The sequence below is a fragment of the Aedes albopictus genome, chromosome 3 (genome assembly GCF_035046485.1).
Source record: "Aedes albopictus strain Foshan chromosome 3, AalbF5, whole genome shotgun sequence".
In the NCBI taxonomy this organism is placed as follows: Eukaryota; Metazoa; Arthropoda; class Insecta; order Diptera; family Culicidae; genus Aedes; species Aedes albopictus.
The window spans coordinates 67,934,243-67,952,652 of record NC_085138.1 but is presented as its reverse complement, the minus strand read 5'-3'; the positions used below and the strand labels follow the sequence as shown (position 1 = coordinate 67,952,652).

Here is an 18,410-nt window from a genome sequence, read left to right as displayed (position 1 = left end):
ACATACATCAAAGAGTTCTCAGTTAATTTTTGGTCAATTTTTATTGATTCAGTACAGAGTTACTGCCGTACTTTTGTGTCCCGATTATTGCGGATACAGGCTTTATTACCAAGCCTTTACCAACATCCGTTCACAAAAATTTTTTTAAAATCTGACTTAAATTTGCTTCTTTCATGGAAAAATTTGATCCTTCGCCACACCGTTCAACTCTCAACTACCGTCTACCGTAATTACAGTAATTTATTTGCTGTCACAATAAATTTCCCATTCCTGGCACCATAGGAATCGAAAGAGCCGATTCCCCTTCTTCATCCCTACCAAAAAGGTCCCATTCTTCATGTATTCGAACAATTTAAAAAATATTTATTCAATATTTGCTCACCCGAATTCATCGAACTGCACATGATTTATGCGGTTCGACCTTGCTTCTGGTTGATTGGGAAGCCTTTCATTTTTTTTTTTTTGGTGTTTGACTCTCTGTTGCATTCGGTACCAAGCTGATCCACGCCCTCCCTCCGCTGCGCTGCGTTGTGCTGGTTCGCCATCATTGTGAAACAGAGATAATTAAATGAATTATTTTTGTTTTAATTCTCGCTTCCTCGGACTCGCGGAATGAGCGATTATGTGCCATCTCATGCGTGTGCCTGGCGCGGCGGCGGTGGCGGTGGCTGGCGCTGACGCCCACAGGATCGTGGGTAGGGTTTCGTGTTGCACCACAATTACCCAATTTTATCGGAAATGTAACTGGTAATTTCGTTGCTGGGAATTCCTTCTCAAATTACTTACTTGCTGGCCAATAGCATCAGAGTGACGATAATATTCAGCTTGTTGTTTCCTTTGTATGTGATAGCAATTAATCCGAAAATTAAGAGTCGTATAATTTTTAATTAAATTGACAAATTTTTGCGCAATTGTGCTTTCAAGTAGGTACTAACTTGGTAAAAACTCATGCCAACCACAGCTTTCGGATTCGTTCGAAAAGTGAAAAGTCCGCATTAATTGAGTCCCTGTGGAATGTTCCCCGCCTGAAACGTGAAGCAGCAAAGGTCGGACTGGTGGTGAATGCGGCTAAGACAAAGTACATGCTGGTAGGTGGGACTGAGCGAGACAGGACAAGCCTTGGCAGCAATGTTACGATAGACGGGGATACTTTCGAGGTGGTAGAAGAATTCGTCTACCTCGGTTCCTTGCTAACGGCTGACAATAACGTGAGCCGTGAAATACGAAGGCGCATCATCAGTGGAAGTCGTACCTACTATGGGCTCCAGAAGAAACTGCGGTCAAAAAAGATTCACCCCCGCACCAAATGTACCATGTACAAGACGTGAATAAGACCGGTGGTTCTCTACGGACACGAGACATGGACGATGCTCGAGGAGGACCTGCAAGCACTCGGAGTTTTCGAGCGACGGGTGCTAAGGACGATCTTCGGCGGTGTGCAGGAGAACGGTTTGTGGCGGAGAAGGATGAACCACGAGCTCGCTGCACTTTACGGCGAACCCAGCATCCAGAAGGTGGCCAAAGCCGGAAGGATACGATGGGCAGGGCATGTTGCAAGAATGCCGGACAACAACCCTGCAAAGTTGGTGTTTGCTAACCATCCGGTTGGTACTAGAAGGCGTGGAGCGCAAAGAGCACGATGGGCGGACCAGGTGGAGCGTGATCTGGCGAGTGTTGGGCGTGACCGACGTTGGAGAGCTGCAGCTGCAAATCGAGTATTATGGCGGCAAATTGTTGATTCAGTATTATCATGAATTTGATGTTAACTAAATAAATGAAATGAATGAATGGAATGCTCCAAATGTACCGATACATTGGTCAAAATTTAATAGCTGTATTAAAATTTTGATTATATTGAAAACTATATACCACGTGGACAATTTGAAGGCGCCAGGAAGTTCGAGTCTTACTTTACTTACCAATCAGGCCTGGGTGGCTGTACATAGTAGTCGTCTTCATTCCATTCTGTCCATGGCTGTGTGTCTCCAGTTCCGCACTCTGCGTAGGGTCCGCAGATCGTCCTCCACTTGGTTGACCCACCTAGCTCGCTGCGCTCCACGTCTTCTTGTACTGGTCGGATGACTCTCGAGAACCATTTTAGTCGGGTTGTTATCCGACATCCTGATGACGTGACCCGTCCACCGAAGCCTCCCGATTTTCGCGGCGTGGACGATGTTTGGTTCTCTCCGCAGCTGATGCAGCTCGTGGTTCATTCGCCTTTTTTAAGTCCCGTATTCCACCTGCACTCCACCGTAGATGGTACACAACGCCTTCCGTTCGAAAACTTCAGTGGCGCACGCGTTGGTCCTCTGCACGTAGAGTCCATGCTTCATACCCATAGAGGACTACTGGTCTAATGAGCGTTTTGTAGATAGTTAACTTCGTGTAACGGGTAACTTTATTCGATCGTAGAGTTCTGCGAAGTCCAAAGTAAGCTCGATTTCCTGCCAAAATGCGCCTCTGAATAACTCTGCTGGTGTCGTTGTCAGCGGTCACCAGTGAGCCCAAGTACATGAATTCTTCAACCGCCTCGATTTCATCACCGTCGATAGAAATTCGGGGTGGTGGGCGCGGTGATTCCTCCCTGGAGCCCTTTGCCATCATGTACTTTGTCTTCAACACATCAATACGAGCATACGAGCAATGATATGAATATCATCAGCGAATCCAAGCAACTGAACGGACTTCGTGAACATCGTCCAACTCGTGTTTATTTCCGCTCTCCTTTTCACATCTTCTAATGCAGTAACAAACAGCAAGCACGAAAGACCACCACCTTCCGCAACCCTTTGCGATATCCAAAAAGACTCGAGAGTGACCCTGATACTAGAACTACGCACATCATTCGGTCTATCATCGCCTTGTTCAACCGTATCAGTTTATCCGGGAATCCGTATTCGTGCATAATCTGCCATAGCTGTTCTCGATCGATTGTATCATACGCCGATTTGAAATTGATGCACAAGTGATGTATGGTCACGTTGTATTCGCGGCATTTCTGCAACACCCGGCTGGCGGATGGCGAGCATCTGGTCGCGTTCACCCATAAATCCAGCCTGATATTGCCCCACGAACTCTCTTGCAATCGGTGATAGGCGGCGGCATAAAATTTGAGACAGTATCTTCTAGGCAGCGCTCAGTAGTGTGATCGCGCGGTAGTTCCCGCAATCCAACTTGTCGCCCTTTTGGGGGCATCCATAAAGTACGTCACGCTCATAGGGGGGAGGGGGGGTTTCGGAAAGTGTGACCAGCAATGTATTAAGTATACAAAAAACTCGTACGAAGTGGGGAGGGGGGGTCTAAAATTCCTAAATTTTGCGTGACGTACTAAATGGATGCCCCCTTTTGTGGATGGACACACGATACCGTCCGTCCACTCCTCCGGTAATACTTCCTCCTCCCAAATCTTGGTAATGACCTAGTGTAGGGGGCTGTCCATAAACCACGTGGTCATGAGGGGGGGGGGGGGGGGGTCGGCCAATGACCATTTTGTATGGATGAATAAAAAATTTTGAATGGACTAATGACCACGCGGGGGGGGGGGGGTTCAGAAGTCCCAAAAAAAGACCACGTGGTTTATGGACAGCCCCTAGTGCTCTCACCAGTGCTTCTCCACTGTGTTTTAGTAACTCGCTTGGTAGTTGATCTACTCCAGCGGCTTTGTTGTTTTTCAACCGGCTAACCTCCTCTTCAATCTCTTGGAGGTCAGGGGCCGGAAGTCTTTCGTCCTGTGCACATACTCCTAGATCTGTTACCACGCCGCCTGCGTTACTTGCAACGTCGCCATTATTGAGGTGCTCATCGTTATGCTGCCGCCACCTCTCGACCACCTCACGCTCGCTCGTGAGAATATTCCCGTGATTATCTCGGCACATGTCGGCTTGTGGCACAAAGCTTCTGCGCGAGCGGTTCAGCTTCTCGTAGAACTTTCTAGTGTCCTTAGAGCGGTACAACTCTTCCATCGCTTCGCGATCTCGTTCTTCCTGCTGGCGCTTCTTCATCCGGAAGACTGAGTTCTGCCTGTTCCGCGTCTGTCTGTAATGTGCCTCATTCGCTCTCGTACGGTGTTGCAGCAGTCTCGCCCATGCTGTATTCTTCTCGTTTTTCAACTGTTCACATTCGCCGTCGTACCAGTCGTTTCTGTGATTTCAATTCACGAAGCCTAGTGCTGTAGCCGAGGTACTACCTATGGCGGATCGGATGTCCCTCCAGCCATCTTCAGGTGTAGCTGTGCCAAGCTGCTCTTCCGTTGTGGTAGGGCCACTGCTAGCTGCTGCGCGTAGTCTTGAACCACGTCTACGTTAAGCAGCTGCTTGACGTTGAGGCACGCCATTTGACTTCAACGCGTGGTATTAACCGTCGGAAGTTTCAGCGCATGCATACAGCGACTAAGTAGTGATCCGAGTCTATATTCGCAATGCGGAATGTGCGGACATTGGTCATATCCCGAAAAGCATTTACCGTCGATTAGAACGTGGTCGATTTGGTTTTCTGTTTGATGGTCGGGTGATCTCCAGGTGGCTTTGTGGATATCTTTGCGGGGGAAGAAGGTGCTTCGGACACCATACCACGGGAGGCTGCAAAGTTTACACATCGCTGGCCGTTACCATTCGATACGGCGTCCAGGCTGTTTGCCCTGATTACCGGTCTGTACATTTCCTCCCTTCCTACCTGCGCGTTCATGTCGCCAACAACGATTTTTACGTCACGCGGCGAGCAACCATCGTATGTTTGCTCTAACTGCGCGTAGAACGCTTCTTTCACTGGCTTCGTGCGGGCAGTGGACGTTGATGATGCTGTAGTTGAAGAAACGGTCCTTAACTCTTAACATGCACATGCTTACGTTGATCGGCTGCCACCCGATCACACGTTGTCGCATCTTGCCCAACACTATAAATCCTGTTCCCAGTTCCTTGGGGGTGTCATGGCTTTGGTAGAAGGTAGCCGCTCGATGCCCGCCTTTCCACACTTTTTGTCCAGTTCAACAAAATTCCTGCAACGCGTTGTCGCCACGATGTCGAAGTTGCGGGGATGTAGTTCATCGTAGATTATCCTGTCACATCCTGCGAAACCTTTTGACTTGCAGTTCCATGTTCCAAGTTTCCAATCGTAGTTCTTATTTCGTCGCGTGGGCCTTTGCCGATTGGGTCTACGCCAACACTCCTGTCTCACCGGAGGGCCATCGTGCCAGTTCTGTTTAACGTCCCAACCAACACTGGGACGACCACGCTGATGGGGCTACCACCTTGGATCTAGCTGGGCGTGGTGCAGCGTTTCTTACTCAGCCGCTGGATGCCAGAACAGACGCTGTTTGAGCCGCACCTCCTTGGTGAACAGACGCTCGGGTCGTACCTCCTCAATCTAGCTGAAGTCAGAAGCACAACAGTGTCCAGGCTGCACTACCAGCTAAACACACAACTCTAAGCTGGCGGTCTTTGTCATCGCTTGACCCGTGGAAGCATGAGGTAGGAACTTGTGAGGACCAGAGCTATGTTGGGCGCTCTCCTTATCGACTCACCGTTTTGCAGCCCAAACTGTTCAGTAATCATCAGTAATTTCACTGCTGCTACATTTATTATTGATTTTTTTTTGGTTTTGTGCCCAACTGTTCCAGTATCTATTTTTTGTTTTATCTGTATTAACGAGATTTTTAGCCCTTGGCTAGTTCATCTCAGGACCCACGCTTTACTTCCCTTCCGAAGGAAGAACTCACATTTTGCGAGTTTGTCAGGAGTGTGATTCGATCCCAGGTCCTCGGCGTGATAGTCAAGTGTTCTAACCATCACACCAGGTCCGCTCCACCAGTTTCTATTAAACATTATATGTATATAGTAGACATCTTCATAAGAAATTCCTTCTTTTTTGATCATACACTGCACAATGGTCCGAATCCACGTTTTAGCAGGAAAAAAATCCGTATCTCTGATTTCGTTAATTTTAGGCATTTGGTGTCTTCAGAGAAGATGTTTGAATTTGTTTGCCGCATCTTTTCCAAAAAAATTTGATTAGGGTGGTCCGCGTCCTAACTCAAATCTGCAATAGAACTTTTAAATTTTAAGTCATACGCGAACGAGTTCTTCAGCAAAGTTGTACGCAATGCTATTTCGAGCAACTTTGCCGAATACGCCGTTTATCTAGCTCTTAATTTGAACATAGTAGGTCAATTTTAAGTTTTGACTTAGGGTGAGCCACCCAAAAACGGTTTTTTCGCAATAACTTTTTTATTTGATTTTTTTCGAAGATGTGAGCTTCGGAGCATTGCACGTTGCTAGGTCTTGTCATTCAAATGTTATGGTCTATTTTGACTTAAAAACAACGATGTCTTCAAATGCTTATATCTCTATGAGCTGGTAAAATAAAAAAAGTTCTTTAAGCGGCATTTGGAAGGTCACATATAAAGCCAAATTTGGAGCAAACATTACGAAAACGTTATTTTTTAAATTGGAATAATTCGACTTCAAAAATTTCCTTAAAAATTGAAAAAACTGATTATAACTCATACAATTTCAAAGATAGAGTCAAACTGTCTTCCGAAAAAATGTAGGTTTTTACCATGCCTACAAGTTTTCCATACACGAGTTTTTTGCAAAACGTGAAACAAAAGCTTGAAATTGATAATTTGATTCTTAGGGGTACATGCTATGTTTTTCTAGGAAATCAGAACGATTATATTCTCAAAAAACAAATTATCAATTTTAAGCTTTTGTTCACGTTTTACAAAAAAGTCGTGTATGGGAAACTTTTAGGTATGGTAAAAACCCACATTTTTTCCGAAGACAGTTTGACTCTATCTTTAAAATTGTATGAGTTATATGTACTTTTTGGATTTTTAAGGGGATTTTTTGAGTCGATTTATTCCAATTTAAAATATAACGTTCTTGTAATATTTGCCCCACATTTGGCTTTTTATGTGACCTTCCAAATGCCGCCTGAAGAACTTTTTTTTTATTTTACCAGCTCCATGAGATATAAGCATTTGAAGACATCGTTGTTTTTAAGTCAAAATTGCCCATAACTTTTGAATGACAAGACCTAGCAACATGCAATGTTCAGAACAAATACGCGTAAGTGCTCTTCAAATGCTCCGAAACTCACATCTTCGAAAAAAATCAAATAAAAAAGTTATTGCAAAAAAAACGTTTTTGGGGGGCTCACCCTAAGTCAAAACTTAAAATTGACCTACTGTGTTCAAATTAAGAGCTAGATAAACGGCGTATTCAGCAAAGTTGCTCGAAATAGCATTGCCTACAACTTTGCTGAAAAACTCGATCGCGTATGACTTGAAATTAATTTTTTTTCCAGATTTGAGTTAGGACGAGAGCCACTCTAACCAAATTTTTTTGGAAAAGATGCAACAAACAAATGCAAACAATTTCTCTGAAGACACCAAACGCCTAACATTAACGAAAACAGAGATACGGATTTTTTTCCTGCTAAAACGTGGATTCGGACCATTGTGGCACTGTTGTTTCAAAATGTGTTGTTCAAATATTAACGGCAGTCTAACTACTAATATTTCTGCAAAAAAAATCAATTTGAAATGTTACTTCGGTCATGATAAGCTTGAATACATTGATATGCAAAAAATCTGAAGAGTGTTTTGCTCAAAATCTATTTATCAAACAGATTTCATTAACTTTTCGTTTTGAAGTCTGTTAATACACATTAAAATTGAGCTGATATAGTTCCTTCGTAAGCAAGCATACTTTACATTATCGGGATCGCGAGTTTTACACGTAGTATACAACTATTGTTCTGATAATGAGTTTTAGCAGATAACCAAAATCACGATGACTTATTTTAAAGTATTAAATACTACTGTTCTGTTTAACATGTGAAATCTTCAGTTTATGGTTAGTAGATTCTTTTAGTTAGTTCTAGTAGGATGCTCTACTACCAACATACTCGCTAAAAGGGGTCAGTACTGCGATCCCTAATTTAGAAAACATTTGAGTAGAAGATTTGCATCCGTATGAATCACTCAGCCGAAGATTTGTTTTATTTCCTGTTGGGTACATTTTCACTGCGACCAATTGTTGATCTTTTGTGGCGGGCCCCTATTTAATATAGTTGCCATATGCCAGTGTGTCATATCACTATGAGTTAAGTGATTCCTCTTGCTGACAGTAGGCATTATCCCAGTAAGATATTACAGATCGAATAAAATTTATAACCTTGCAAGGAGAAGTCATCCATACGTCTGATGGTTGTATTACACCCTTATCAAAATATATACACATTTTATGGAAAAGTTACACAATAAATGCTCTGAATCTTCCTTGCAACTTCTACAGAATCGACAAGTATCATCTTCCAATATTCCTTGTAGTTTTAAAAAGTATTTGCTTGAGCAGTGACCTGTTACTTAACCACAAAAAGTATTCAGATCTTTTTTAGACAAACTCAGAAGTTTTCGAATAATGTTTTTGTTTGGAGATATAAATCTTTTAGATTGTCGTGATATTACCATGTTTTTCCAAACTTCTTCTATCATATTCTTTTCCCAGTTTTTCAGTTCCAGTTTGAGGGAACATTCTGAGGCCCCACACAATGTTTCTGGACCTAGGAAAGGTTTTGAAGATCCAAGTCTTGCTAACAAATCCGCCTTTTCGTTTCCTGGAATCCCATAGTGCTCAGGTACCCAGAATAGATTAACTGTGCTATTTTTGGCCACCTGGTGTAGTAATTGAATGCATTCCCAAACTAATTTTGAAGTGCATGTGAAAGATTTTCACACTTCAAGAGCAGCATGGCTGTCCGAGAAGATACATATAGTTGCATGTTTATAGATACGTCGTAAACAAATTGAAGCACATTCAATGATAGCCTGTATTTCTGCTTGGAATACAGTTGGCCATTTACCCATAGATATAGATATGTTAATTCCAGGGCTAGTGACACCAGCTCCAACCCTGTCATTTATTTTTGAGCCATCTGTGAAAAATACCACTGAGCCTGGCCAAATATTAGGCCCCCCCTGATTCCCACTCACTTGGACTTGGAAATGTTACATTGAATAATCGTTCGAAGTTATACTGCCTGTTCATCCAATCTTCATGATTTATTAAAGAATTGATTTTAAAATATTTCAGAACACTGATGATCCCTCAGGTCTCCAAAAAATAGATCTCTGAACGGTTTTCTCAGCTTCCAATTAACAAACAAATGTAGTGGTAGCATATTTAGTATTGCATCTAACGCCTTTGAAGGCGTACTACGTATAGCTCCAGTAATGGAAATAGTAGCAAGTCTTTGCAGTTTCTCCAACCTACTTTGCTTTAATTTGATTCTTGGCCAGCAAACTAAAGCTGCATATGTTATTCTGAGTCTTACTATAGCCTTATAAATCCAATGGATCATTTTTGGCCTAAGTCCCCATTTATTACCAAATGTTTTCTTACTTATCCATAAGGCATTTATGGCCTTACTTATTATTTGATCTAAGTGTGAGTTCCAGTTGAGTTTACTATCGAGAATCACTCCCAAATATTTTATCTTTAGACAAAGCAGAATTTTAGTTTCCTCCAAGTAAATATCAGGAATTTTATATTTCCTTCTTTGTGTAAACGGAATAATAGCAGTTTTTTTGAGGATTTATGGATGTTCCTTTTTGGACCACCCTAAGAAAACTGAATTCTCAAAGCAGGCAGTTAACTTTTGCAACAGCTTGAAAATTTTTATTGATACAAATAAACAATAGGAATAGACAAATTGGCACTTTAACAGTAATTCTTTTTAGCATTTTCTATTATTACTTACATTTTATAGTTTTCTGTATTAGTCCTTTTCCTCACAGGTATGCTGGCTCACGGTCGAATCAACGGCGCTTTCACCTATCCTGTACAGAACACTGTTAGATTCACGTTTCTACGATTATTTATACTGTCCTTACCTTCGGACGAGCTTTCAATCACAAACTCTCTGTATTTGCACGTAAGCTAATTTTAGCAATCGCAATTATCTAATAAATAGTTCAAACTCCCTAAACTACACTTCTTTACTCAAAGCCTAGGTTGACCATTTTGATCATTCTTCGTTCTGTTTTTGTTTATGATTTTATTTACCATTTCTATTTTTACCATCTCCCTCTCACGCAACATACCTTCTGACATCTATGCTCTACTCACGGGTAATCCATCACCGGGGTGGTCTCGTCTGGTGTGGACCGCATGTTGCGCAATGGTTGCGCTGTCGAAAGGTGGTATGGGGCAGTGCCAACACACCCCCTCCCGTAACTCTGGTGGGGCTCCTCGGCTGCACCGGATTTACCCTCCTGTACCTCGAGCACAGCCAGTCTGGTCACCGGCCTCCTAAACTTACCCTTGCTCGTCTCGACCATGGCCTGCCGGATTCTGCCGTCCGCTCCCGGGTAGACGTCCGTCACGATGCCCCGGATCCAGCTCTTCCGCACGGCCTCATCGGTGATGTACACTAGATCACCACACGCTAGTGGCGGCGACTCGGAGAGCCACTTCGTCCGCTGGTTGATGGATGGCAGATACTCGGACACCCACCGAGCCCACAGTTTGTCCGCCAGTCGCTGTGACCGCTTGTAGCGGTCCCGCAGTGCTTCGGCCTCGCTCGTCGGTGGAACTGAACGCTCCTCGCTGATTGCGCCAACGCCGCGAACAAAGTGGTTCGGCGTCAACGCTCCCTCCGCTCCTGGTTCCAGGCCAACGTACGTTAGTGGCCGGGAGTTGATGAGGTCTTCGGCCTCCGCTATCGTCGTTAGTAGCACTTCGTCCGTTATCGTCCGCCCGTCGTTCAGCACGGTCAGTGCTGCCTTCACGGAGCGAACCAATCGCTCCCAAACCCCACCCATGTGGGGTGCGCTGGGCGGGTTGAAATTCCAGCGGGTCCTGGAATCCGTGAATTCGTCCTCTGACTCGATCTCGATTCGCTGCATGATGGCCTTGCTTGCTGCTTGGAAGTTTGTGCCGTTGTCCGAGTAGAACTCTAGCGGCTTCCCTCTGCGACACACGAACCGCCGTATGGCCATCAGACACGCTTGAGTCGTCAGGCTGTGAGCAACCTCAAGGTGGACAGCCCTCGTCGTCATGCAAGTGAACAGGCAGATGTACCTCTTCTCTGATCTGCGGCCGACAGTAACAGTCAGCGGTCCACAGTAGTCCACGCCGGTGTGGCTAAACGGTGGCAGATGCGGCGTTACTCGCGACTCCGGCAACGGAGCCATCCTCGGGTTCGACGGGCGACACTTCTTCACCTTGCACCAGATGCACTTTCTTCCTATCCTCTTCAGTTCCGCTCGCAGGTTCTGGACGTAGAAACGCTGCCGAATTTCGTTGACTGCGGTCTCCGTGTTCCCGTGAGCTACTTGCTGATGGTAGTGCTCGAGTAGCTTGTCAGTCACCGGATGCTTTTTCGGCAAAATAATCGGGAACCGCAGCTCGAATGGTAGCGACGATCCTTGCGCCGCTCTGCCTTCCATCCGTAGTACACCCTCGGCGTCCAGGAACGGGCTCAAGTTGTACAGGCTACTGCTCTTCTCCACCGGTTGCTGCTGCTGGTTCGGCTGCTTCTGGTTCTTCACCAATGTGCAGACCTCATCTCCGAAGCAATCGGCTTGGGCCGACCTCCAGAGATACACCTCCGCTTTCCGGTATTCGTCCCGCTTCAGCGGCACTAGCTTCGTTCGCACGTGTTTCTTCACGACGCTGCTGATTCTTGCAGTGGCCGGTACGACTTCGATCTCCAGCCCATCTCTCTTCCTTCTGCAGTTCGATGCAAACCGGTAGACGCACGCTACCGTCCGGACCAGAATCTTCCACTTCGAAAACCGCAGCGGGTCCACCATCGGCTCAGTGACTGCAATTTCGTGGAAATGCAAACACGCTCGGGTCTCCTCGCTAGTGTTCGGTGTCACTGCCTCTTGCTCCGGCCAAAAATCCTCCGGCTGGTACAGAAAGTCTGGGCCACGAAACCATGGTCCGCTTGGTCGCAGGCTGTGCGCCTTTTCCCACTTCGTTAACGCGTCGGCCACGTTGCACTTCGTCGGCACCCATCTCCATTCCGCAAGCTTCGTTAGACTGTGGATCTCGCCGATCCGGTACGCCACAAACTGCTTGTACCGACGGTGGTCGGAGTGGATCCACGACAGCACGGTCTTCGAGTCGGACCACATGAAACGCTTCTTTACCTCCAACGAAATCGTCTCGCCGACGGAGTTCGCCAGCCTCGCTCCTAACACTGCAGCTTGCAGCTCCAGTCGCGGTATGGACATGTGCTGCAGCGGTGCTACCTTAGATCTCGCCATCACGAGCGAGCATAACGGCCCAGTGGCCGTCTCGATGCGGATGTACGCCACGGCACCGTACGCGTCCTGGCTAGCGTCTACGAAAACGTGCAGCTGTAGGCTGTTGTATCGCAGTGAAAATCCGCCACGGAAATAGTATCGGGGAATGCGCACTTCGTCGACTTCTGGAAGCCTCCGGATCCAGTTACTCCACTTCTCCGCACACTCTTCATCGATCTGCTGGTCCCACTCACATCCAGTACGCCACAGGTCCTGAATCAGCAGCTTCCCATAGAACGTGAAAATGGACAACAGTCCTAACGGGTCGAAAAAGCTCATCACGCAGCTCAACAGGATCCTTTTGGTCGGCAGCTTCACGCCGGACAGGAACGGCTCCAGATCGTCTCTCAATTTGGTGGAGAACGAGAATTCGTCGCTTGCCGGGCTCCACACGATCCCCAGTACTCGCTCGGATCCGGACTCCTTATCCTCGCTGAACCGCACGCACTGATCCTCTTTTCGCTCTCCCATCGCATCCAGGAACTCTTCGGAATTGGAGACCCAGTTGCGGAGCTCAAAACCGCCTCTGGAGTGGACGTATCGTACTTCCTTCGCTCGTTTCACAGCTTCCTCGATCGTGTCTACGCTGTCGAAATAATCGTCGACGTAGTGGTTTTCGACGATGGCCACCGCCGCCGCTGGAAACTGTCCTGCAAACTCCTTCGCGTTCAGGTTCTTGACGTACTGCGCCGAGCATGGCGAGCTCGTCGACCCAAAGGTCGCTACGTCCATCACATACACTGTCGGCTTCTCCGACGGATCGTTTCGGAACAGAAACCTTTGAGCTCGCTTGTCCTCTTCTCGAATCCGCAGCTGGTGGTACATCTCCTTTATGTCTGCGCCGAAACCGACTTCTCGCTCCCGAAACTTGCATATCACCGCCGGCAGGGCAGTCAGCATATCCGGTCCCTTCAGCAACTTCGAGTTGAGCGACACTCCTCTAACTTCCGCTCTGGCGTCCCACACCAGACGAAACTTCTTCTTTCTCGGATTGTAGACGATATTCAGCAGAACGTACCACACCTTGCTGCAATCCAACGCTAGCAGCTCCGACTCCGACGCTTCGTGTGCGTAGCCTTTCACGAGATAGTCGGCGATCATGGTACGGACTTTGACATACAGCTCGGGATCCTTCCGCAGGCGTTTCTCCAAACACATCAGCCGCTTCACCGCCATAGGGTAACTGTCGGGAAATTCGATGTTGTCGTCCTTCCACACGCCGATCCTCCTCGTCGTCTTCTTCAAAATCTCCTTCGCTCTTCTGTCTTCTTCCGTCTCCGGAAGCAAGGCGATGGAAATGCCGGACTCCTCCAGCGTGTAGTGACTCTTCAGGAGATCGTGAAGCTCCTGATTGGACACCGGGCTGCACGAATGATGCGCGACCATTCCGCTAGTCACGTTTCCCGGTCCCATAGGCCCGTATACGGTCCAGCCTAGCTTCGACCTTACTGCTATCGGCTCTTCCGGTCGACCGATTCGCGATTCCAACGGCGCGTAAAGATGAATATCCTTCAGCCCGATCAAAATCTGTGGAGCGGCATGCTGGATGTCGGTGATCGGTAGGCCTTGGAGATGCGCATATTGCCTCACCACTTCCGAAATGGCTACCGTGTGTTGCGGAAGCTTTAAACTCTCCACTGTGTGGGCGCTCTTTATTTGGAAGCGTTGTGCGGATCCTCTCGCCGAGATGAAGAGACTCACGCACTGCGAGTCTTTCTCGATCCGGGAAACTCCTGCGGTCCAAGTTACGCGCAAGGGCTGTGCTGCGCCTCGGACTCCTAAACGGTTCACCAATGCCCGTTCGACCAGTGTGTACGATGATCCTTCATCCAGAAACGCGATAGTGTTCACGGAGTGTTTGCCACAGTGCAGCGTGACGGGCATCATCCGGAAGATCACGGTTTGTTTTGGCTGGGCGGCGTGAACGTTGCAGTTTAGTCCTGCGGCTGGCCTGACGAAATGAAGCAGCGGGTTGTGTCGTTCCTTACAGCCTTCAACGTTACAGCGGAAGCTAAGCTTGCAGCCGGCGTTACCGTGCTCATTCAGGCACAGTTGACAAAGCTTCCACCTGCGCACCGCTTCCCATCGTTCTCCGAGCTGGAGCCTCCGAAACTTCTCGCAGTTCCGGATCCGGTGATCCACTCTGCCACAAATCCGGCAGGGCTTCCTCTCCCTCCTGGGTGGACTCGAACTCCTATTCTCTTCCACGTCGTGCGAGTGCACGTAGCCGTCGTGCGCTCTGCTTCTCGATCCTTTCTTCGATCCGGATTCTCCGGAACGGGGGGTACCTTCTCCATACGCTGCTACTTCGCTAGCGTCCTTCACGATGCTTGACAGGAAATTTGATAACGTCCTCAGCGTCACCACTTTGGTCTTCCTGCGATATCGTACCCATTCCAGCTGGGTGCCAGCCGGTAGCTTCTCCGTCAACTCCTGGATCAGCATCGGGTTGACCAAGTGCGTCGTTAGTCCGGTCGCTTCTAGGTGATCGGCAAGCTGCTGCACTACCACTCCGAAGCTGATGAAACTCGCCAGCCGATCCGCTTTCGGTGGCGATGCATTGCGCACCTTCGCCAACAGCATATTGAGCAGTCGCTCTGGCCTGCCGTACAGCATGCGCAGTAGTATGGTACACGCTTGTATGGAAAAAATAAATCCTCGCTCCAGTCGACTTTTTAGATTCCATTTAGGTCCCATATGAGCTGTGCAAAATTTCAGCGCAATCGGTGAAACTATAATTTAGCGCAAGCGGTTCAAAGTTTTCATAGGATTTACTATGGGAAAAGTTACACTTTCAGATAAAAAATCCCAGAGGTCGTCCCTTGTCTCCTTAATTCAAATCGATCAATGTTTCTTGTAGAAAAATCAATTATGAAACTTTCCTTCGAAGACAGCAAACCAATTGGATGCTTGTAGAAAAAGTTATTGATTTACTACCGATTAGTGATCCAACGAACGGCTTTTTATTTTGTTTTATCAGCAGCACTGCTGCTGCCGTTGTTGCATGGGGTGGCGGGAGGCATCACCACCCCCAGAAACAGCAGCAGCCAAGGCAGCAGCTACAGTGCTGCTAATAAAACAAAACAAAAAGCCGTTCGTTGGATCACTAATCGGTAATAAATTAATAACTTTTTTCACAAGCATCCAATTGTTTTGCGGTCTTCGAAGGAAAGTTTCATGAATTATTTTTCTACAAGAAACGTTGATCGATTTGAATTAAGGAGACAAGGGGCGACCTCTGGGATTTTTTATCTGAAAGTGTAACTTTTCCCATAGTAAATCCTATGAAAACTTTGAACCGCTTGCGCTAAATTATAGTTTCACCGATTGCGCTGAAATTTTGCACAGTTCATATGGGACCTAAATGGGATCTAAAAAGTCGACTGGAGCGAGGATTTGATATTTGTCCCATACTAATGCGCAGTGTCTCCACAATCTTTGGGACGGATTTCGGCAGAAGCAGTCTGCTCCTTACCGCCTCCAGGGCCTCTCCTTTCAGGCACTCCTGTAGTCGCGCCAAATTCTCCACGTCGGAAAAGCCGCACGCCTTCGTCGACGTCTCGTAGCTGCTGATAAACATCGGCCATTCTTCCATCCTGCCAGAAAACGTTGGCAACTTCCTGGACAGGAATTGCCGAGCGGACATCTGCGCCTTCGTCGGTTCTCGCTGCCGATTCTTCCGCCCATCCTTCTCTTTTCCGCTTTTCCGACGAGGCTTCTCTTCCTGTTTCTCTTCTTCGGAACTTTCCGAACTTTCTTCGCTGCTTTCTTCCTCCTCTGCGGAGCTCTCCTCTTCCTCGCTGGAACTATCTTCTTCTTCTTCTTCGCAGCTTTCCACCTCTTCAGCGGACTCTTCTTCTTCCTCGGAACTCGCGCTTTCCGACTCAATAACTTCCACCACTTTCTTCATCTTCTTTGCTGTTTTCACCTTCTCGGGTTTGGGAACCCCTGGTCGTCCGAGTGGCGTCGAATCTCCACCACGCCCGATCAAAAAACTCTCCGGCAGACTGGATGGACCACCAACCGGCTTCAGTGTCAGTTTCCGACAAACTTTCGGAGTCGAGTGCTTCTGGTACGCTCCTCTCGGATCTTCGAAGTCCGCTACCGTCGCATCCGCTTTTCCAGGCTTTCCATTCCTCGACTTTTGCTTCTCGAGTCCTTTCCCCGGCTTCGTCTGCTCCGATTCCGTCTTCTTCTTTGTTCCGCTTTTCGAGCTTCCCACTTTACCGCCTCCGACAGCTTGATCCAGCTCCTTTTCACCATCGGCCGCTCCTGAATTCCGCTTCAGCTTTAACTGCTTCAGCTTCTCCTCCATTTCCGTCCGCATTTTGTCGAGTTTCCTCTGATGGGCTTCTTCTTCCGCGAGCTTCTTCGCCATTTGCGCCTGTTCGAACTCGAGTTCCATCTCCCGCTTCTCTTTCTCCAGCTGCTGGCGCATCTCGAACAGCTCCTGCTTCATCTCCAGACGCTTCCGGTGCAAAATCTTCTCCTTCTCCATTTCCCGCTTCTGCTTCGCCTTCTCCGCTTCGAGCTCTTGCAGCCCCTCTTGTACATCAGCAGGAACAACACCTTCACTTTCACTTCCGACGCACTTCTGACAGCACCAAGAAACGTCCTTGACATCAGCTGAGACGCCAACACAGCTGAAGTGATACCACCGCTGGCAGTGGTCACAAAATACCATTTGCGACTCCTCGTCATCAGGACGGTCGCAAGCCGCGCAATTAAAACCTGTCTTATCAGGACTTTGCATTTTTGGGTTTGGTCGGAACTTTATAAAATTTTCAAGATTGTTCCTTTTTGGACCACCCTAAGAAAACTGAATTCTCAAAGCAGGCAGTTAACTTTTGCAACAGCTTGAAAATTTTTATTGATACAAATAAACAATAGGAATAGACAAATTGGCACTTTAACAGTAATTCTTTTTAGCATTTTCTATTATTACTTACATTTTATAGTTTTCTGTATTAGTCCTTTTCCTCACAGGTATGCTGGCTCACGGTCGAATCAACGGCGCTTTCACCTATCCTGTACAGAACACTGTTAGATTCACGTTTCTACGATTATTTATACTGTCCTTACCTTCGGACGAGCTTTCAATCACAAACTCTCTGTATTTGCACGTAAGCTAATTTTAGCAATCGCAATTATCTAATAAATAGTTCAAACTCCCTAAACTACACTTCTTTACTCAAAGCCTAGGTTGACCATTTTGATCATTCTTCGTTCTGTTTTTGTTTATGATTTTATTTACCATTTCTATTTTTACCATCTCCCTCTCACGCAACATACCTTCTGACATCTATGCTCTACTCACGGGTAATCCATCACCGGGGTGGTCTCGTCTGGTGTGGACCGCATGTTGCGCAATGGTTGCGCTGTCGAAAGGTGGTATGGGGCAGTGCCAACAATGGATAACCCCTCATTTTTACACCACCTTAACGTTAAATTTAGGGCACATTGCATGCTATCTCTAACTACTTTTTCAAATTTACCACGAACTATTTATATATTTATTTTAACTTAAATTTAGAAAGAGGGAAAAGCCCTCTTGAGGTGATTTCCATTTGAAATCTTCCTCAAAGAGGCACAAAACCTTTTTGTCTTTTCTAAAAAACTTTATGTCCACGAACTATAATGACTATATCATCTGTGAATCCAATTATTTCGAATCCTTACTCTTCAAGGTTTGACAATAGTTCATCTACTAGTAATGACCACAAAAGAGGTGAAAGAACACCTCCTTGAGGACAACCTTTAACGGTTCTCACTGTAATTGTCGAATTTCCATGGTTTCTTGTTATTTCACGTTTTTGCAGCATTTCAACTATCCAATTTACAATAGTTATATCAAATCTACGTTTATTCATCACATATTTCATTGAACAGTGAGAAGCATTGTCGAATGCTCCTTCCATATAAAGAAAAGTAGCCAACATAATCTCCTTGGCTTCAAAAGTCCTCTCAATTTTAGTTACTAGAGTATGAAGTGCCGTTATTGTTGATTTTCCTGGCTGGTAAGCAAATTGGTGTTTGTTTAGTGGGATCGATTCTTAATATGTTGATTTAATATATTCATCAATAAGTTTTTCCATTA

The 18,410-nt window shown here is 46.5% G+C and overlaps 1 protein-coding gene across 1 annotated transcript; it reads right to left on the bottom strand.

Annotated features, from left to right (window-relative positions):
- Window positions 1-9,713: 9,713 nt before the first annotated feature.
- On the bottom strand, window positions 9,714-17,066 carry LOC134290229 (uncharacterized). Its single transcript, XM_062857300.1, has 3 exons — window positions 15,789-17,066; window positions 9,893-14,881; window positions 9,714-9,838 (listed from the first exon to the last, which is right to left on the bottom strand). The coding sequence occupies exons 1-2, from the start codon at window positions 17,064-17,066 to the stop codon at window positions 10,124-10,126; spliced, it is 6,036 nt and encodes a 2,011-aa protein (XP_062713284.1). The 3' UTR covers window positions 9,714-9,838; window positions 9,893-10,123.
- Between the last annotated feature and the right edge of the window lie 1,344 nt (window positions 17,067-18,410).

Coding starts and splice junctions, on each gene's coding strand:
- LOC134290229 (XM_062857300.1), bottom strand. CDS start 17,066: ATGCAAAGTCCTGATAAGACAGGTTTTAATTGCGCGGCTTGCGACCGT. Junction 14,882..15,788: donor AAGGAGAGGCCCTGGAGGCG/GTAAGGAGCAGA, acceptor CTGTTGGCGAAG/GTGCGCAATGCATCGCCACC.